The sequence below is a fragment of the Propithecus coquereli genome, unplaced genomic scaffold, assembly GCF_000956105.1.
Source record: "Propithecus coquereli isolate 6110/MARCELLA unplaced genomic scaffold, Pcoq_1.0 Scaffold1143, whole genome shotgun sequence".
Taxonomy (NCBI): Eukaryota; Metazoa; Chordata; class Mammalia; order Primates; family Indriidae; genus Propithecus; species Propithecus coquereli.
The window spans coordinates 156,655-177,911 of NW_012135448.1; the positions used below are offsets into that span (position 1 = coordinate 156,655).

Below are 21,257 nucleotides of genomic sequence, written 5' to 3' on the forward strand. Positions count from 1 at the left end.
GTCATCGCGTGGACAAGCTCCCAACCACGGGGAAGGCTGGCCCCGTGCACATCTGCGGCCGCCTCCCAGAGCGCTTGTTTTTGTTTTCTCTGAGTTCTGACGGCGAGATTCCTTCGGGAAAATGCTCACCGGGTCTCAGCTGAGCCCAGGGGACTGACCAGCTCACACACCTGGAGCACACAGATGGTGCCCACAGCCACGCCGCATGCCACGGCGGGGAGCCATGCTCATGACACGGGCAGATGCGCACACTCACGTGCAACCGTCACACGCCCACGCTGATCGCACACTCACACTCACAATCACTCATCACACCCACACACACACACCCACTCACCCCAAAGCTGCTGACGGTGAGGATGGGGCGCTATTCCCAGCCCCTTATAGGAAAAGAGCGGCCACGAAACGGCTCAAAGGCTGCAGCGGAGGGTGTGTGCCTGTCCACGCTGTGCATGTGTCCTGGGGCAGCTCACCCCCGCTGGCAGCGCACCCCACTGCTCCCGCTGAAGTGCTGACAGCATGGAGAACGGATCAGGGATCTGCTCGTGGCCTCCCTGGCCCCGGAAGGGCCAGTGGGCAGCGAGGGCCGCCTTCCCCAGCCAGCCGCTGCACTTGAGTAGTAAGTGAGCGTCTAGCTGTGGCCCAGGGGCTCTGCTGAGATCCTCAAGTAGACAAACTGGAGATCGGGGACTCTGCTGTAACTCCAGGCCTGGAGCAAAAACCCACAGCAACACCTCCCAGACGTGGTCTGAGTCCGGCGGGCTGGAGCCAAGACTGACCCCTCACGCCCCAACGTTCCGGCCCCACGGGGCGGGCCTGGGCGCCGGCAGAGGCCCGAGCACGTGCACACGCAGTGGACACGCAGCCCGGCAGCGTCCTCCTGCCTCACGTGGCGGGGCAGAGGGGGACGCACCCATCGGGGTCTTCCAGCTGCGGTCTCGGCCGTCCTGGAGGGCCCAGGCCCCCGTTCTGTCGCCTGGGCAGTCCCCAGGTGTGCACGGCGGGAGCCAGAGTCCGCACCTGCGCCTCCTGCCTGTGCCCACCCCGAGCTTGCCCTGGTGCCGGGCCTGGGCTCCCGCGGCACCCCCCACTCCTCGAACAAACTCTTAGGCCAGAAGACTCTCTGAGGAGGAAGAGCAGGACTTGGGATCCACTCACGCATTCAATCATTCATTCATCCCTTTTATAAACACCTCTTGGCCACGGCCCGGCACCAATCGTTGGCAACACCTGGGGAGTAGGACGTCTCCCTGGTCCCTGTCCTCCAAGAACTTTCAGCCTAGTTAGGATGCAGCCCTTCTGCAGATGCTTGACGCTGCGGCAGGACAGAGACCGCAGCCCAGCTGTGATGGGTCCCCAGCCTGGAGCACCAGGGGTGGCTCCCTGAGGGAGGCGGCTCAACAGGGACCCAAAGGAAGCCCAGGAGTGAGCCAAGGAGGGCCTGGCAGAGTCGAGGCACAGAGGCAGGAGGCGCAGATGCTCCCAGAGCCCAGGGACAGGTCAGGTTGGAGGTGGGACGCTGAGGAGCCCCAGGAAGACTGTTCCTTGCTGCCAACAAACCCCTCAGGGAGCCCCGAGGGACGCCTGGCAGGGCCTGTGGCTCCAGGGCACACCCTGATCCCATCCCATCATTTCTGCAGACTGGCTGTGGATGCCGCGTTGGGGCCTTCTGAGCACAAACGTCCTCCTGCAGCCCAAACCCGTGGGGCGCATGGGGCCAAGGCTGTCCCGCCCACTCCCCAAGCTGATGGCTGAAGTCCCCCTGCAATTCCCACTGTGGCCCCGCCCCAAACCACACCCACACTCTGGGGGGATGGGGCCTCCTGCCACAACCGTGGAAGGAAGACAGTGCAGCCACCGTGGGACCTTCGCAGGGCAGAGGTGGGAAGAAATTTGGGACTAGACAGGTGGGAAAAGCAGCTCCCAGCCTTCATCCCCCAGTGCCCTGATGAGACCTGGGGGCCGGAAAAAGGAGGGCGAACCTCAGGCTAATGTTCACGCTGTCTCGCGACCTCTGGTCCCATTAAACCAGCTGCACAATCCCAGCTTCACCTTGCAGAGCCAGACATAATGGGACATTAGAACGGAATTGAATTTCCCTTTAATTACAATGGTCCTCAGATATTGTTTAATTTGTAATCGGGGAGTTAATGTGGTTTTCCCCTCTTGCAGTCATGGGGCTGCCTGCACACACATGTTCTTATCCTCACGGACGCACTGACATGGACGCAGCCATCCCAGCCCCGGGAGCATTCCTGCCCGGCCCCGCCTCCCTGCCCACCTCCGGCCAAGCCCACCGCACAGAGGACGTCGGCGTGGCGTCACATGTCACACGGAGCGCACATGCATGAACCACCCTAATAGGCAGGCAGGAGCATAATTTTTCCTCTAATTACATATTCAGCACTTCTGAGAAAATGAGATTTTAGTAATTCAATTGGACTGAGAAGCGGGGCTATAATAAAACGAAATTTGTAACAATCGTGCAGTTAAATTAGTTAAATGGAGAGGAAGGAGCTGTGGAAAATTGACCCCTCGATCTCCTAAGGACTAATCAGACATTTGAACTGAGCTGTGCTAACAAAGCCCTCGGGCGTCGCGGGTGGGGCAGGGGTCTGCAGGCGGCAGGTGAAGGAGGGGCTGGCAGGCAGAGAGAAGGGGTGAGGGCGGCAGAGGACGCCAAGAGGGCGGACGCAGGGGCTGGGACGGGAAAAGCTAACGGCACTTTCTGGACCGGGCAGTTCTTAAACTGCAGTTTTCAGAACATCACTCCGTGCCACATGGAGAGGGACAAAGTCACGGAGGAGGCCCAGGTCTGTGCCAGGGAGCTCTTGGGCACAACGGGGCTGTCTGAGGGACAGAGCCCGGGCAGTGGGCCAGGGAGGGCCAAGGAGGGTCCAGCTTTAGGGGACACAAGGGGAGCAGGGGGCAGGGCAGAGTGAAATGGGGGTGGGGGCAGGTCTCACCCTTAACTTCTCCCTGCAGCAGGGGCCAGCATTGTGGGGTCTCCACCTCACCTCCAGCCCCCAAACAGAGCTGCAAGCTGGGGAGAGAAAAGCAGCTTCTCTTCCTGCCCAGGACAGCGTGGCCATCTCTGCCCCGTCTCACCTGGGAGGATCTGACCCCAGGAGCCCAGCCACGTCCCTCTGTGGCCTGGGCGGGCAGGCGCCCTCCTTGGAGCCCGGCTGCGCTCCGCTGAGCACCGAGTCTCGTGGAGAGAGCATCCCGCTCCTGCCCGGCCCCGGGAAGGCGCAGGCCCAGGGCTGTCCTGCTCAGGCCTGTGTCCTGGGGGCACCAAGATGTGAGGTGCTGACAGCAAGCCTCGGGGGCAACCAGGGATTCCAGAAACGAGGCTCCTGGGATGCTCTTTAGGCTGAGGCTGGGCGGCGCCTGCACATGCTCTTTCTGACTCGGAGCCAGACCTCTCTGCTGTGCGGAGACATCGCCATTCAGGAGAACGCCCGACTCGGAAGGCCCTGGCACGTGAAGTCACCGGAATCTGAGAGCCGGGGGAAGTGAACGTGGGGGCCTGGGCTCCTTCCCTGCCCTTCCCCACACTGAACCCAGCACTGGGTTCAAAGCTGCCTGGGCAGGAAAGGCCCAGAGGGACCCCACCCGCCTGCTTCCTGCCTGGCTGATGCCAGTGTTGGGGGGTGGGTGCCCCACCTCCCCAGGCCCTGCCGCGGGGGCCACCAGATGCAGAGCAGCTCTCCTGAGTCTGGCTCCTTCTTGCCCAGGTGATGTGGGTGCCTCCGGGCCAGACGGCGGCCAGACAGGCTGCTGGAGCCCACCCCACACGCGCCTCCCCAGAGGGGCAGAGGTGGCTCCTGCTCCCCTCTGCTGGCAGGGCCCACCCCCACCCGCAGCTCAGACTGAGGCAGCGGGGAATCAATAAGGAGGCTGGAGGTGTTGGCGTCAGGAATCCTTCCATGTCAGGGCTCTGGGAAGGGCGAGAGGGGGAGGCTCGAGGTTTGGGAAAGGGGAGAGAAAGGATGAGCCAGGGGGACCCCCGAAGTCCCAGGCCTCTGAGAGGGGCAGACATGGCTGCAAACTCAGGTTCCCCATCTGGGCCGGGGGCTGCGGTGTGGGGTACCGGGGCAGGCAGGCGCCGCCCGTTCTGCAGAAGCTGGATGTGAGGGGGTAGTGGGGGGCTGGGAAGAGTAACAGTGGTGGGATTCCCGAGTGGCAGCATGCTCAGCTCAGGGGGGCCATCCCATTCAACCCTCAAGCACCCCCAAGGCGTGAGTGCTGGACTGTTAAGAGGCCGTGGGTCTGGGACTGCAGGACAGGGCTCCCCTGCCTGGTGAGACCCCTCCTGGGGGTGGGCAACATCCCACCCCCTTCGGTCTAGGGAGAGGTGTTGCATAATTATCACCTTGGGTGCCTTTGCGAATGGCCAACTTTGCCAAAAACAGTGCCACTGGCCCTCTGCAGGGTGGGGAGGCTGGCCTCAGGTGCAGACACAGCGACTCACAGGACAGTGGAGCAAAGCAAAGAGACACGACTCCCCTGGTAGGGGCCAGGTACATTCCAGGTAGGGAGGCTGGGGGTCCAGGTGGCCCCCCTGGGAGCCTCACCTGGGAGGGGCAGCACCCTGATGCACCAGGAGCTGGTTCTCCCATGAGCCTGGGCAGTGGGTGGGGCGGGCCAGGGAGGGTCCAGCTCTCGGGGACACAAGGGGAGCAGGGGGCAGGGCTCACCCTTAACTCCTCCCTGCGTCGGAATCACCCAAGGCCCCAATGTCCTGCTAATCTTTCCACCCCTAGAGCTGGGAACAGAACAGACCCACAGCACGTCACCTGCTAAAGGAGGGACCAGACCACACCCTGACCTTCCCAGAGCCAGCGGGAAGGGCTTCTGACACCTGCCCCTGAACAAATACAGCCCGGCGGGACCTGAGGGGTAGGACGTGGCATGGCTGGGCGTGGCGTGGTGTGGATCGGCGTGGCGTGGGCAGGGGGCTCCCTCACCGCCCTCCCGCGCCTTCCTCCAGGGCCCTCTGGGCTGGCTTCCGCCTCCCAGGCTGCAGCCATCCATCCCAATATTTACCCTTGTTTCACTTTCCGAAAGGGGAACGAAGAGAAAGCAATAGAAAGAGAGGGAGAGAGGAGGAAAAAATCCGAGTTTCTCATCTGAAAGTTAATTAGTCTAATTGGGTCTAATTAAGAGCCCCCGACACAATACGGCTCACAGATGAAGTGCCGCTCCTCATTGCCTTAGGTTCTCATTTCAGACCGAGCTGGGGAAAGCCCGGGAGGGAGCGGGCCCAGGGCGGGGCGCAGCAGGTGCATGAGCCGATTCCTCCACAGGCAGGGCCGCGAAGAGCTGCCCCCTCCCATTCTCAGCCTGGTCCTGTCTCCTGGCTCCGGGACCCCCTGGAGAAACTCTGGCTTCACCGGTGAGGGTGCCCTGGCTCCCTCAGCGTGGGCTGCAGAGATACCCGGAGCCCTGTTAGCGCCCAGGGCATGGCCCTGGTTCTGTAGCCTTCCAGAAGTTAGGTGAGGTCAGAGGTCACTAGGGGCTGAGTCCCACCTAGAACACTGGAGGGAGGGTGGGGCGGCAGCAGCAGAGGGTGGAGGTGTCCTGCCTGCAGCAGGGGTGGGAGCGGTGACAAGGGTGGGAGGGCAGAGGACTGAGTGCGCAGGCGTCCACATGCACTGGCGGGAGGATTGTGGGTTTACAGACAGGGAAACAGGCCCAGGGAGGTGGAGTGGACGTCACACGGATCTGTACCCAGTGTGTGGCACAGCTGTGGGTGGAACCAGGTCTGACGGGGCCACTGCACACTCGGGCTTTGCCCACACCCACGCCCACCCGTCCTGTCCCCGGGGAGCAGAGGCGGGGTGACCCTTGGCCCCAGACAGAACCTGGAAGATGCAGCTCCAAGCAGGCACTGGGGAACGTGCCTCCTTTTTACAGCCCAGGGGCTCCCACCTCAGCATGGCGGCCCCGGGAGGGGGCCCGGGTGGGCCCACAGTGGGGGCTGTGCTCAGGAAAGGAGGCCAGGGCAGGTGCAGGGGGGCTGCCAGGAGCTGCCGGCCATCCCGGGCTCCCACTCAGAGATGCGCAAAGCAGCGGCAGGAATGGCCGGAGGGGCTGATTTCTGAACCAAGATCAAAAGAATTAAGTAGGCTTAGCTTTGAGCCACAGATAACGGGGGCTCCAGAGCCACCCACGGGGAGCAGAGCTGGGGGAGGGAGCGAGGGGCTTCAGCAGGTCTGACGGAAGCCAGAGCCCTGGGAAGGCGGAAGCCAACAGCCCGCACCGAGGCCGTGGGGCGGAGCTGGGCCCCAGGAGTGTGCACAGACTGGGGATGCAGGAGCCCGGCCCGCACCACCTGCCTGGCCAAGGGAGGCCCCCAACCCGCTCAGAGCCCACCCAGCCCTCCCACCAGGGCTCTCCCAAGCCAGGTCTGTGTGCCAGGGTCAGGCTGAGCTCGCTCGAAAAATGGAAACCAAGGAAGCCTCCAAGAAACTTTTTGGGTGACGGAAGTTCTTAAACTGGTTTGGTGGAAGGCCGCACAATTTACTAAAAGTCACTGCATGGTACACTTTCCAACGGGTGAATTTTACGATATGCAAATGACACCTCAACAAAGCTGCTAACAAATAATGAGAAAAGAGCCCACGAGCCCACGCCTTCTGGGGAGCTAGAGACACCCTCCAGAGAGCGCCATATGCAGAGCTGGAGAGCCCGCCAGGGCGGCAGAGCTGCGGCAGTGCCCATCGCCGGCGGCTCCCGGCTGTGAGCGCCTGGGCACAGTGGGCATGTCCCCCTCTCACAGACGTGCTTCACAAGGACGGCCCTCGAGCGGCTCTGCGCCTCAGGTTTTCTCTCCCGTAAAATGGGGAGATAACCCATGTGCTGGGCTGCCGGGAGGCTCACTTAAGAGACGGCCAGGTAAGAGCCAGGTACAGAGCCTGGAACCACGCCCGGCCTCTCCCTGGGGTCCCCATTGGGCTCTGGGGGTCCCCTCCTCCCTCTCCCTGGGGTCCCAGCAGGCTCTGCAATCCTGCGAGTCCAGCACCCTCCAATGAGGCACTGACTGAAGGTGTGTGGGTCCACAGGCCACAGGGGCACACCTGGCTCTGCTGGGGAGGTGCAGCCCCCTCGGCCATGGAGTCATTTCCTGGCAACCGAGACTCTGAGGGACTCTGAGCCCCAGTTTGCAGATGGGGGAACCAGGCACCTAGCCATGAGTGTTCTGCTCTCTCAGCCCCAACCCCAAGCCTGCTCACGGCCCAGCCGGGGTCTGCCCGCACCCCCGAGGGAGGATGGCCTGCCCAGTCTCCCATCTCTTGTCCAGATTTCTCGCTCCGGGTCTCCCGTGAGCCCCGGGGCAGCGCAGCACCTGCCAAAGGCACGACTGATTTCCAAGGAGAGCAGAGGGACAGGCTGGGCCTTCTCCTGCCCAGGTGAAAGCCCCTCCCGTTGCCGCCACTGTAGCAGTGGGAACGCTGGCTGGACGCCAGCCACAGGGCCCAGGTGCGGGTTGGGTGAGTGGGGAGGGTGGTCAGCGCTTTATTTATGGGAGCCTGAGATGGCAAGGCTGGCACAGAGACCAAGGGAGCTGTGAGGGGTCTGGACACCCCGGCCCTCGGGGACGTCCACCCCCACACTGAGGGGCACTGCGCACTCCGCGGCCCCCGCTCCAAGCACTGCTGGGCCCTGGGAGGCGTCGCTTGCTGCGGGGCAGGAACTGCACGGGGCAGGGAACATTTGGCCAATGCCTCTGAATTACACTTGCAACCTTAAATTAAAACGAATCCCTGTCATCGGCTTGTGAACAGCACAATTACACTGCATTTGCTTGAGTGTGGGTTTAAATTGTTAATTTGCCAAATGGAAATATTTAAGATAAGCTACACGTTTTGTGACCTTATTTTAGCAATTTCTTTTCTCGATTTAATAGGTCTGGAGCTCATGGGAACGGATGGGGCCGGCGTCTGCTGGGCCGACCCTGCTCTGGGCCCGGGCTGGCCACTGTGGCTGCTCTGTCACCTACCCCCTGCCGACCCATGAGGAAACTGAGGCTCCAGGCGGCAAGGGGTCAGGGCAGGTGTGGGAGGCCCTGCCGCACCTCCCCAAGACCCAGCTAGTTTCCGCTGCCCGCACAGTCCCAGTTCTCAGCCACGCGGCGGCAGCCTCAGACGTGCGGCCATAACACACGTGTGCCACCCTTGGAAAACATGGCCACCGCACCAGACACACGCACACGCTCTCACTGCTGGGCCCGGAGACCTTCAAAACGGCCCCCCAGGCCCCTGTCCCGCTCCCAGCAAAGGGCCCTGCTGCACGGGCCGGTCCGTGGAGACTACGTGAGTCCTGGTGTCGTGGGCCTCGGAGGAGTGGGCTCCGTAAGAGAGATGGAGGCCGCACTTGCCTGCTGGTCCCGGACGTCGCTGGGGGGCACCCACCTCCGCTTGGGCCCAGGGCGGCCAGACACCAGGTTCCGCCAGGAGAAACCCGAGGGTCTGGGCTTTTCTTTCCACACAGCCTAGGCAGGGGCAAGGCTTGGGCTCAGACGCTGGGCAGCAACGAGGAGAATGAATGGGCGAGTGCAGGGCCACCCCCTCCTCCCGGCCCCTCACCCACCACGGGCAGGGTGGGCTGGCACACCTCTCCCACGAGGCCGCTGTAAGAACCACCCAAGCGATGATGCTCCAGATCACACGCAGCCCGGGACAGAGAAGCCCGCTGCCTCCTGGTCTGCAGCCCCCGGGCGCAGGGACACCTTCCCACGCGGGAGCCCCGCCCTGCCCCACACGCGGGGCCTCAAGCAGCAGGGAGGAGGCTCGAAGGGCCCCAGGCCGTGCGATTCCCTGACACGAAACGTGGGCGATCGCAGAGATGGCGGCAGATGAGCAGTCGGCTGGCAGAGGCTGGGGGAGACGGGGCCCCGCGGACGGTGCAGGGTTCCGCTGGCGCGGCGGAGGGGGTCAGGAACCGCGGGGGCGAGGGCTGCCCGCCTCTGTGAATATACTGAAAACCGCACACTTCATAGGGGGAATTTTATGATGTGTAAATTACATGTTAATAAAAACCCCACAGACACAAGTTACCAGAAGGAAAGGAAGGAGGAAGAGGAGGAAGGGGTGCATAAGCCGTTGGGGAGCCATGTGCCAAGTGTGCGGTTCCCCCCAGAAACTCCCGTCCTCTGAGCCTCGGGTCCCACAGGGACCGTGATGGAGAACCTGCCCTGGTCTTTGTCGCCTGTGGCCGCCCAGCTGCTTCCCTGCTGGGGCCCGGCCCGTGGCGGCTGTGGAGGGGGTGACCCTGGGAGAGGCCGCAAAGGACGGTGGGTTAAGACAGAAACCCGCACACTCCGCTCGCCAGGCTGCCAACGAGGTGAGGGCAGGGGTGGCTGCACGTGTCTAAACAGCTCAGGAATTGTCAGGAAAGGCCTCCTGAGAAAGGGGGACACGAGTGGCCGTGGAGGAGGTGTATATCCAGGGAACAGCACCCTGGCGGCGGCAGGCACGCCCCAGCCCAGTTCAGCCAACCCTGCTGGGCTGCACTCCCCGAGCACCCCCTTCCCAGCTTGTTTTCCACACCGGGCCACGCGCTTGGGGACACCCCGGCCTCCTAGTCCGGAGGCCTTCCCTGCACTGCAGAGGGGAGCTGGCCGTTTCTCCACCTGCGACTTCCCGCCTGGTCCCTTCACCTGCCCCCCAGGACGTGCTCACAGAGGGGCCGCCTGCCACCTGCCCTGCAATGCACCTCCCTGGCCAGGAACTGGGAACATTGCAGCTGGGATGCATGGGGCCACCACCTCCTAGGGAGCAGGGCATTGCGAACCCTGGCTCTCCCCAGCCCATCTACCTCGCAAGTGGGCTTTGGAGCATGTTATTTTGCAGTAGCAGGGCTCAGGCCCTGGGTCTGCAACCCCTCGGTGCAGAGACGCCGTCCCCCATGCAGAACTAGAGGTGACAGTGCCAAGCTTCCAAAAGGGTGCAGCCAGGTGTTCACACCTGGTTGGGGCACTGGCTCCAACAGACCAGAGAGGAGCCCAGAGGAAGGAGGAGGACCCAAGGGCCCCTCGCCAGGACCTTGCAGCCTCGGCCAGCGCAGGGAGGGCCTTTTCTCCACCAGGGAGCCAGGGCCCTGGGGCTCACGAGAGCTGGGGTGTGAGGCCCAGGACAGTCCAGAGCACTCCTCGCACCGCGCGTGGGCGCTATCCTCAAGCCAGAAACCACGATTCCACACCAACCCCCCATGGTCCATGCATTAGAAATCCCTGGTATATACTTCTGCTAAATCTTCCCTGCCCACCCTCCTCCCCTCCGCTCCCCTGGGGTGGGCCTACCTGTGGCTTGCCCACGCGTCTGTCCTGGCCTACAGCTTTCGAGCCCCTCTTTTCCATCCCAGATGAGCCTTCCTTATCTACAGATCTGATCTTATCACTTCCTGCTCAATGACCTTCTGTGGCTCCCTACTGCCTACTGAGAAAGTCAAAATTCCTCAGCCTAGACCCTGAAACTTCCTAGCCGTGATCACTCCCTCCCTGGCAGCCCGGCACCAGGAACCACCCGGAACCCACCCAACTGTATGTCTTTCCACATAAACCACGGCTCCGTGCGATGGTCCGTCCGCAGGCCCCTGCTTTGGCTCTCGGCTCCTCAACACCCAGGGCAGAGCCCAGCTCCTCTGAGACGCCTGCCCAGACGCCCCGCTGGAGCTGAGCCTGGCTCCTTCCAGACCTGAGCTGTCCACTTCCGCAGCCACGAGCCCCACGTGGCCGCTAAGCACTCAGATGGACCGTGAGAATCACACGGTGGATGTGGAAGATTTAGCACGAGGGGAGAATGCCAAATGTCTCCGTCGCGTGTGGACTGATTAAATGTTGCAGTGAAAACATTTTGGATTGGGCTAGATAAAACACATCATTAACATGAACTTCGTCTGCTTCTTTTTACTTTTGTAGATGCAGCTATTAGCAACAACCTCTCACGCGGCTGCTCTGCATTTCTATGGCGGTGCTGGTCCGGGCCGGGGATTGGCAAACTTTTTCCGTAAAGGGCAGACAGCGAATATTTTGGGCTTTGCCGGCCATATGGTCTCCGCGCAACTGCTCAGATCTGTTGCTGCCGCCGTGCAAACGCTGCCACAGACAGTGCGTAAACAAATGAGCGTGGCCGTGTGCCAACAAAACTTTTTTTGAAAAAATAAAAACACACAGTGGGACGGATTTGTTCCACTGACCCCTGCTCTAGATCTCTGCCTTTCAGACTTTTAAACAGCACTAATCAGTAGAATTTAATTTTAAAAGAGGGGTGGGGGAGACCAGTTAGAATTGCCAATCTTTTGTTTTGCCAAATAAGGGCATTAAAAAGTGCACGGTGGGTGTCACTCTCCCTTAGCTAAAATGGATGTTTCAAGCACAAAAAGTAAACAGACTTATCTTTATGAGAACAAGGACTGTGCTATTCTGATTCTGCCCGCTTTGCTGCGGGCAGGTGACAACGCCGTCACAGACACAGCCTGTCATAGCCTGGCACAGGAGCATGAGCAAGACCAGCCCAAGAATGGTGTGAGACCTGTGGCCACAGTGGGGACCTTGGAGGCCACCCCATCCACGCCGTGGCCAACCCTGAGTTCTACAGCGGCGTGCCTAGCGGGTCCCCACTAGATGCCGACCCAATGGAGGGGTCTGGGGAGCCCAAGGTTCCCCATACTGCGGAACCAGACTTTGCGCACCGAGGCCCTAGAGCCGCTTTGTCCACCAGAAGGTCCCAGATCTGCCCAACAGTTAACCACGAACCCATGGGACCAGGGGCACCGGAGACGTGGCTAGTCTGAACAGAGACACTCCGTTCGTGTAGAATCTACACCCGGCTTCAAAGACTGAGAACACACACACGAAAGGACACTATCTCATTAATTTATCTCGTATTGGTCATGTGGGGGATGATAAGATTGGGGACACGTTGGGTTAAATAAAAGGTATTGTTAAAATTCTTTCCCCTGCTTCCTTTCCCCCTTTTTTAAATGGCTACTAGAAAATTTAAGCTTTCCTACTGGCCGACACTATATTTCTACCAGACGGCATTACCTTGGAGCCTCTCAGAGTCAGCCAGCCTCTGTTGAATTCCTCTGGCGACGGGGAACTTACCACCTCACAGGACAACTGATGCTAAAGGGGATTATCATGGAAACGTCCTTCGAGATTTTTATTTAAGCCTCCTGCCACTCCCAGCCTCTGTCCTGTGTTGCCGGCTGCCTGGCGGGAAGGGCCATGCTCTCTGCGCCAACCTGCAGACTTCTGAAGACGGTCCACCGAGGTCCCTGTTAAATGTCCCCGATCCCCATCGCTGACCTTCCTAGTCACCTTCCCTAACACGCTGTGGTCTGGCAGTTGACGCTACGACCTAGAACGGAACAGAATCTGATGCGTGACCTCTCCGTACGGTGCTCAACTCCCCATGTGCCCCGGGACGCACAGGCGGGTCTGGGCGGCGCTGACCTGGTCCATTTGCTCATTACTGAAAACAGAAGGAGGGCCAGGGAGCGGGGGCAGAGCCGCGATCAGAATTCACATTTCCCCGTTTCTTAACCCAGCTGGGCAGCCGGGGATGGTGTTCACGTCTCATACCATCCACTTCCACCAGGACGGGCTCTGTGTGGGCCACCTTGAGACCCTTCTCGTGAGCGTGTGCAGCTTGGCGCACACACGTGCTGAAGCCGGACCACAGGGGTCCCCTGGGGCCGCCAATGACACCTTAGTTACCCTCAACCCCAGGGCCAGCACAGGCTCCTCACGCCCGTGTTCCTTTTGCCTGTTTCATTTTGATTCCTCCCGAATTTCTGGGTCCAAATTCCTTCTTAAGGAAGGAATCCCATCAGCTCACGTACACCAGGAGAAACAAAAGAAAACAGGGGGAGCCCGGCCCAGGACGGGGGGACAGGCGCGAGCGGAGGTGGTGGGGACCAGGGAAACCTCGGGTGAAAAAACCTAGTGTCCGGTTCCCTGGGACAAGGACCGAGTCTCCACCATCACGGAGCTCTCCCCTGTCCTCGACAACGCGTGACCCCCCATATGCTGACACCCCCCCATGCACACTTGCCCCCTCTTTAGCATAGCGAGGCGAAGGTGACATTTGTCTACGTGAGACTGAGGCCTGGGAGCAGGTGACCTGGCACAGCAGGACCGAGCATCCTCCTCCGGGGTGGGGGCCGTGAATACGGCAAAACGCGCCTTCCCCGGCAGCGTCCTCCACCTGGGATGGCTGCTCCTGCGCTGTTGGCAGGACCTGCGCGGAGCTCCCCGGCACTGCCCGAGCCTGCAGTCTGCCAGACACGGCCTGTGCCCACCCGCCTCTTCCTGCACCCTTCTTACTGCACCTGGCCACTCTATCTGCCTCTCCAAGAACTTTCTGTGTCCCTCATCCCCAGGAGCATGAGAACTCCTCGAGGCAGGGACACCGCCTAACCCGGATCTAACACGCAGGACAACCTGGTGTTGCCGAACGGATAGACAGACGGCTGAACGGCACTCTGGCAGCGTGACGTCGCCTGACCCTGAGCACCTAGCAGGTGTCGACTGGTCTCACTCTTCAGGTAAGGAGACAACAGCTCCAAGGGACCGGAAGCTCGCTCTACAGCAGAGGGATCCAGGACAGTAGACTCCACACCACCCACCCCCTCATCGGGGGTCCCCTGTCATAACAGCTTCAGATGGTGCGGGAGGAGACTCTCCCAGGGTCTCCCGGTGTGACTCTGGGGGTCCTGTCCCGGGGTGCACTGGCTGGAGGGGTGGGACGAAGCTGCCTGCATCGCCCCTCTCCTGCCTGGCTGCCCCGGCTCCCCACTCTCCCGGGAAAAGCTGCCTCGCTCAGATGCTCCGAGCTGACTCACCGCAGCTCAGACGCGGGGCACGCCCGCGCCGCCGCCTCTCGGGGTGGCGCCTGAGGGTGACGGGAAGGCCCGGGTTGGTGGTGGGGGGCACGTCCGGGCTGGGGGGAGCAGGCAGTAGCCTCTGCAGCCCCACAGGCTCTCTGGAGAGATGATGCAGAGCCCTGCCTGACAGCCCTGGCCACTGACGGCCTAGACGGGGGGGAGACGGGCAGTCGGCTCCTCTCTCTGACCACCTGGGTGGGCTCTGGACAGGCCCTCATGGCCAGGGCCAGGGAGACGTGTTTGTGGCCTTGGCACCAGTTTCTGTGGTTGAGCTGTGTCCCTGAACCCCAGGAGAGGCAGGACAGGGGTCTTTTATTCCTGACTCTTTCAGTCCCTGCTGCAGGGTCTGGCACAAACTGCAGCTCAGTGAACATCCGGGGCAGGCTGACCCCTTTGCTTTACCTCCTCTTCTGCCTGTTCCCTGAGCCCTGTGGGGACCTCAGGGCCAGGGCACTGTCCTGGGGTACAAAGACCCAGGAGCTCCTGGCCCAGCATGGCGGCAATTGTTCCCACTGCCTCTCTGTGGCTACAGAGCCGGAGGGGACCCGCTGCCTGCAGGTGGCCTGGGCCGGCTGGCACCAGGGCCGCCCCGGGGCCCTCGGAGCAGCAGCTCGGCAAGGCGGCCCCAGCCCAGCCCTACGGGGTCTCCCACCAGAGCTGGACTCGCTCCCTGAAGCGGCCCCTGTCACCAAGGACCACGTTCCGTCTGTGCTGGTCCTGCTGGTCTCGATAAATGCAATTTATCACATGTGTGCACCCCCGACGGAGCCCCGTGAGCACTGCAGGACGAGCCGGCTGGAGGGCGCTGCCTGGGCGCCAGCTGGGCCTGGGAATGAGGCGGCCGGAACCTTCTGGGAGGAAGTGGGGGCAGTTTGAAGGAGAGGGGCAAAGAGAAAGTGAACATGGGAGAGAAGCCACACAGGGACTGAAGGAAACGAGGACGGGGGAGGCTTAAGGGCATGGAAAGTTCTAGGGGCAACAACCGGTGTGAGCGCAGAAGAGAAAGGGAGACAGCCCGTTAGGAAGCTCCAGGCAGCCAAGAGAAGAGGGGACAGAGCCTGCGGTCACCTTTGCCAGTGGCCCAGCTGCTGCTTCGTGGGACGGGGCCAGAGTCCACCAGCTGCCCCCCCTCGCCCCCAGCCCCGCTGACCACACGAGGCCCCTGGGTCCCATGCCACCAGGGGCTCCCTCTGGGTGCCGTGCCCACGCGACGTCTGCCCCAGCCCTGGTGCCACGCGGGCCCGGCCAGGGCTGGGTGGGTGCCAGGCTTGGAAGCACCTCCCTGGAGCTGGCCAGAGGCCTCCGCCAGCCTCCTCCTCTCACCCGTTCCCACCCCCCGCCCTGCTGGAACCTGATATTCTGCTTCGAGCTGTCTTGGGGTTGCTGTCCCCAGCACCAGAGGACAGGAGACAGAAGGGCGCGTGGGCCGGGATCTCGGCCTCTGCCTTCTCCAAGGACGGCAGCCGTTTGTGTTTCCCAGGTTGTGCGGCTCGGCGTCCGCCCCGCTGGTCTGGCAGGCGGCGGGCACCCCGCCGTGCCAGGGTGGGGAGCGGCGGCTGCAGCGTTCTTCCCTGCCCTCTGGTCACCTCCCAGCATGCCAACTGGCTGTCGGCCTAGCCCCCCGCCAGCCAAACCTGCTCCTCTGGCCCGGACCAGCTGGACAGCTGGGGAGGACGCTGACACTGCCCACCAAAGCCAGGTCCTGGGTGGATGGGTCAGGGCGAGCCCTGGCTGTGTCTCCACCCCAGGGCCTCAGTGCAGGTGGAGCGAACGTTTCACTAGTGATTCCAGGGACCACACACAATCCAAACCTTGGTCCACTCAGCTGTGACCAGGAGGCTCTGCAGCCTCTTTACGGAATTGCAAAATCCTACAGACCCTGTTCTGCACAGAGTCAGCCGCTCCCAGCACCGGGGCCACCCCAGGCCCCAGCCCTCTCCAGCCCGAGACACACACGTCTGTCCACAGTGGGACGTGCTGATTTGGGCTCAGAAGACACCCTAATGGGGGAGGAGCCCCAGTCTCTGGGCAGAGACGCCCCACGCGGAATTCAGAGGTCAGAGGCTGTCCACCCCGCACAGCCTCCACGCTCTGCCGGGTCTGCACACGGAGCGTCACGCCGCTCCTCTGCCGAGCAGCCTCCATCCGTGCCCAGGGCTGGGGCTCTCTCCTCGGCCATCGCTCCCCGGCTCCTGCGGCTCCTTCCACCTGCCGTGTCCATCCTCCACGTTTACCCCGAGTCCAGCCAAAGCCCCTGCTCCAGGCTCAGAGAGACCCACGCACCCCACGGAACAGGATGTCACATGCAGGTCTCTGAGACAGGCCACTTCTACTTTCCCCAACCCCAAAGGAGTCTCCCGAACACCAATAGGGGTCAGGGTGTTGGGAGACCCAGGCTAAACATCTCCAGAAAAGCCAGGAAAGCGCTCAGGCCACGAGCGGGCTCCAGCTAATGGGAGCGGACACGGACTCGCGCCCAATCGTGCGGCCCAGCTGCTGGGACTGGGGGTTCCACTCTGCTGCGGCTTCACGAGTTAGCGTGTTGACTGAGCTCTCCGTGCCTCAGTTTCCTCAACTGTAAAATGTGCATGTACATGCACAGTGTTAGCTCTCAGCAGATTCTGGAACAAAAACTGGGGAAGAGCCTGCAGATACCACTGAGTTACTTCAGCACCCGGATAGCATCAGGGTAAAGCGGTTTCACGCGCAAAGAAGGACATCTCCAGGCACGGGGCTCAGACTACGTAGTATCCTTTGTCCCAAACGATTCCTAGGGTGAGGGCTCAGAGCCACCTGGCCAATAACTTGTCTGGTTAAATTCTCCAGGTCAAAGCACAGTTTTTGGGATGTGGCTCTGGCCAGCAGACCAGACATGGCCAGTGACAGATTCTGGGAGACGCGGGGGGACCAGTGGCCATTCTGCGCCCTTATCTGCCCTCCTGGCCGTGGGCTACTCGCCAGCACCCGTACCGGCCCGCGAGCGAACGTGTCTCAGACAGGGTTCCCGGAATCACAGCAAGTCTAAGGGTGACACCAACAGCCCAGGGAACAAAGACCAGACGCCAGGAGTGCACGCAGGGGCAAGAGGCAGTGCTATGTCTGCTACGGTAATTAATCCTTATTAAAAATTCCCGTGATTAGCAGCCTCGCCACCTCAGAGCAAAGAGAGCATGACTGTTAGTAAGAGCAGTGCTTCCTAATGAATCCCAGCACAGACCCCGAATTCCTGTGCCCCTCCGCGTAGCCTCTGGCTCCGCACCCCGAGGGAACCAGCTCTGCCATCGCCAACACCAAGCAGCCATCTGCCCGGCACCGTGGAGCTGCGTGAACACGCCACATCCTCCACGGAAACTTCCGGTGATTGGCAATGTTTACCACGGCAGTGGAGACTCTCTGATTTCACCGTGATTACGCGCATGAAGACAGTAGGATCCACAGAACTCATGGTCCCCCCACCCCGCAAGGCCCCGGGTCTGACTCTCCAGGGTTGGGGCTCCCAGCCCCTCCCCCGAGAGCGCCTTCCGTGGCACTTAAGGCACTGGCGTGTCTCCGCTGCACAGCGGTTTACCTTCGCAACGGCTGGAGTGATGAGGTTCTCTTTTATAAGACACTGCAGTTTAATAATAAAGAAACTACTGTGGCAAAATCCCATTTTGTGAGCTTGGGGTTTTTCCCTCCTATTCTCTAAAACTTGCCCCTACTGGATCCCATGCTGGGGCCTCCCAGGGAGTTCCGACGGGCTTGGATCTTCAGATGAGGTTTTTCCCGCCCAGAGAGGTGGCCAGTATCAGCCCCACCCCTCGTTGGCCACCATGCACCAGGGACAACACCTTCAGGACCCCTAAAAGGCCAGAGGTGGGGAAGCTATGCCCTGAGCCACCCTGTAGGGAGCCAGGCTGGCCCCTGAGTGGGGCTCCCAGGGGTGGCCTGGGCAGGCGGGACGGCCGAAGCCAGGCGAGGAGAGAGGCGGGCCCAGGAACGCTGCTCTTGGGCTCTTAACAAACGCCAGAGCCCAAACCACCACTGGACCCTGCCTGGGGTTGGGTGACGTGAAGTCGTCTCATGGATGGTTAGAACTCTGAGAAATCCCATCACTGCTGCTGGGAGCGGGGCTGAGATAGGGACATTTGACCACAAGCACCTCTAATTAATTATAGAAGGGACACGGCCCCATCCCCCACCCACCCGGGGTCCAGCTCATGGCAGCAAGAAAAGGTTAATGCTTTAATAGGGAGAACAGAATTCTGCTGGCTGAGGTTTTATTTTTTAACTCCAAGTTCGAAAGACCATAGGTTTAGAAAGCTCGCCCGTCTAAATGCTGCATCCTAATGCGTCTCTTGTCTTGCTTGACTTCACGTCTTCTGCTCCTGCTCTTGTTATCAAATGCGCCGCTGAGATCGAATACACAGCCTACATACGGCCCCGGCTCGTGCAGAGGACCTGTGGCCCCACCTGGGAGGCTGCGGGAGGGGCAGGCTCTCATTTCTGGAGGCCTGGCGGGGTGCACTGCCCCCCCCCCATAGCCTCTACTCCCAGGGGATGCCACAGGCTCCATCTCACTCCAAAGGTGGTTTGGGACAACTGGGCCCCAAACTAAATGTCATTATTTGTTTCATAATGGCCCTGGACCACCAGAGCTATGTGTGCTCCCATAAAAACATGCGCACACAAATAGCCAGGAAATGACTGCATTCTAGACCTTTCCATGGCCCATGGGGACACCTGGCTGGCCACCCCTGCAGAACGGCTGCGGACAAGAGAAGGAAACTGGATGCTTCAAAGCCCAGTGCAAAGGGCATATGCCGGCTTTCCCAGAGACAACCGGGACGGGCACGGCTGGTTCAAAGTCTTTTTACCTTCCCACTGTCCCTACAAAGCACTACGGATGCCACCCGTCAGGGATGCATTCACCTAGCCCTGGGAAAACCAGGGTGTCTTCCCCGTGGGTCGTGCTGGGTGGAGTCACCCCAACTCTGAGCACTGGCCTGACTTCATCGGACGGTGCCAGTGTGCGTGTCTGCCACCTTTCAGAGGCTCGCCCTACGTCACCTTAACCCTCACATGCAGCCTGGGAGGACTATGTATCTGAGGAAGACACTAAGGTTCAGAGAGGAGCAGTGACTTGCCTAAGACAACACAACCAATAAGTCACAGGTGAGTCTCCACTCCAGGACTCTTACTCTAAACCTCGCGCTCTGCCCGCAGAACCCAGAGCTCGCTTCGAGTGTGCATCCTTGGGCCCCACCCCGGAGACCCTCAAGTGAGTCCTGTGCTCATGGAAATTTGGGAGGGGCTAGAAAGCTGCCCTCTGAGCCCCACTCTGACGGCCTGTGACTCAAAGACTCCTAGGGATTTTGGGAGCTGGTCGCAGCCTGGGCTTGGACAACCTGCCTGTGGATCTGAGGACCACCCCCGGCGGCTATGGAGCCGTGTCCTAGAGTCCCAGATGTCACAGGTGGTCCCAGGAAGGTGCAACCAAGGGCCAAGGGCTGCATGATGCCACTACCAGCCACCCTCTGCTCCTGACCATCACGCGGTCCCCTGTCCTTTCTGCAGTTGCTGATATGTTTGGCAACCCCCACTGCACGGGGCCTCGTAAGGGGCCGACCCGAGTGCCCAGCAGCCCAGGGGCCAGCTGCCCCGGGGCAGCTCTGAGGGCCCCATCTCGGCCTGCTGTGCCCATCGCCCCTCCTGAACCACCTTCCATGGCTTCCTGGAGAGTCCAGGGGGCACGAGCAGACAAGAACGCACCACCCAAAGGCCCATCTCCACCTGAGCCTCACATCGTCTCCAAGAAACACCACCCTCCTCCATTCCTCCTTCAACGTGCTCACGGAGGCGGGGGTGGGGGACATCTTCACTAGACTCTTTGGCCTGGGCTGGCCATCTGCCCAGGGTGGGCACCCTGTACGCTCTGCCATCTCCACACCCAATCCAGGATGCAGACCAAGTCCTAGGGGAGCCCTCCCGCTGGGTCAGGCAGGCCCCAGGACGCAGCAGTCTGAAGCTCTCACAGTCCCCCCAGGCGCCCCCAGCAGTCCACCGCCACCCCTGCAGGCCCAAGCAGAGACTGAGGGTGTGAACTGAAAAAGAAGGCGCCGCCAGGGCGCTGGGAGGGGAGGCAGGCCAGGGTGGGTGAAGCCAGAGTACTGCAGCCCGGGCTGGTCTGGGCCACGCCAGCGCCGGAACCGCAGCCCGGAGAAGCCAAGGGGCCTGGGGGAGGCGACAGAGTGCCCCCTCCGTCTCCAATGCAGGCCTGGGACCGCACTGATTCCGCATTGGGTGGGAGCGCAGGACCCCCGCTCCCCTCCCCCGCGCCCCGCCGACAGGCAGGCAGGAGGCTGCTGCTCTGTGCGCACCTCGCTATGGGGCACCCTGGGGATCAGGGGCTTGGAATCGCTTGGTTTCCTGCCCCCCCCACTCGCCAGCCCGAGCTTCCTGCGCAGCCCCACAGATCGCAAAAGTCTGGCCCCAGCCCCCTCTCGCCGGAGCTCCCGGGCCTCCCTCGCCAGGCGGGTGGCCCGCCTTCCCCCAGGCCCCACGCGCAGTCTGCGCTGCAGCAGAGCTCAGCACCCCAGTCTCCGCCTCCGCGCGGCCCCCCGGCTTTCCCGACGCGGCCGGGGAGGGGGACAGACTCCCCATCCCTGAGTCCCCAGCGGCCCGGCGCGAAGTTCCCTAAAGTGACCCGGGTGCCGAGAACCCTTGCCCCCTCCCCTCGGGCTTCCCCCGAGACTCCGCCCGCCGCCCCCTCCCGCGCCTTCGGAAAAGTTGCGAGAGACGCCCCAAACTCCGGCCCCCCCGCCGGCGCCGCGCGTGCCCGGCGCCCCCGAGCTCACCCGATACGCAGGAGCACAGTCCCCCCACCCTAGCCCAGGCGCCATGACTTCGGCGCCCAGCGGGGCCACCGGCAGCGCCAGGGCGGCCGAGCGCGGGGCGTGGGCGGCGGCACTAGGCGCACGTGCGCGGGCCGGGGGCGCTTACCTGTTGGAGGTAGAGGAAGGCGGGCGGGCAGGGCACGGAGTGCGGGAGCATGCTGCCAGAGTTGGACAGCAGGAGGCAGCCCGAGTTCGCCATGGAGCACAGCATGGGGCGGCAGGGGGGCGCCCCGCGGCCCGCGGCGGCTCTGCGCTCGCTGCGTCCCTTGGTGTGTGCGCGCGCGCCCTGCCTCCCGGGCGCCCTCCCGGTCTCTCTCCTCCTCCTCCTCTTCCTCCTCCGGGCCTCCCCTCCCCCTCGTGGCGCTCTTAAGAGGGAGGCATGGGAGGGAAAGCGGCGTGCCTCTGCCCGAGCTCCCCTGCCCGGGCGGGGAGGCTGGAGAGAGCGCGCGCGAGAAGATGGCAAGAGACCGTGTGCGCGAGAGAACG

General features: G+C 62.1%; 1 protein-coding gene across 1 annotated transcript in view; it reads right to left on the reverse strand.

The window, feature by feature from the left end:
- The window catches only part of RBFOX3 (RNA binding protein, fox-1 homolog (C. elegans) 3), a 78,203-nt gene extending 57,155 nt beyond the window's left edge, over nucleotides 1-21,048 (reverse strand). Inside the window, exon 1 of the mRNA XM_012657301.1 lies at nucleotides 20,878-21,048. Coding sequence (XP_012512755.1) covers nucleotides 20,878-20,982 — 105 coding nt within the window. The 5' untranslated portion in view covers nucleotides 20,983-21,048. The remainder of the gene's footprint in view (nucleotides 1-20,877) is intronic.
- Nucleotides 21,049-21,257: the final 209 nt, after the last annotated feature.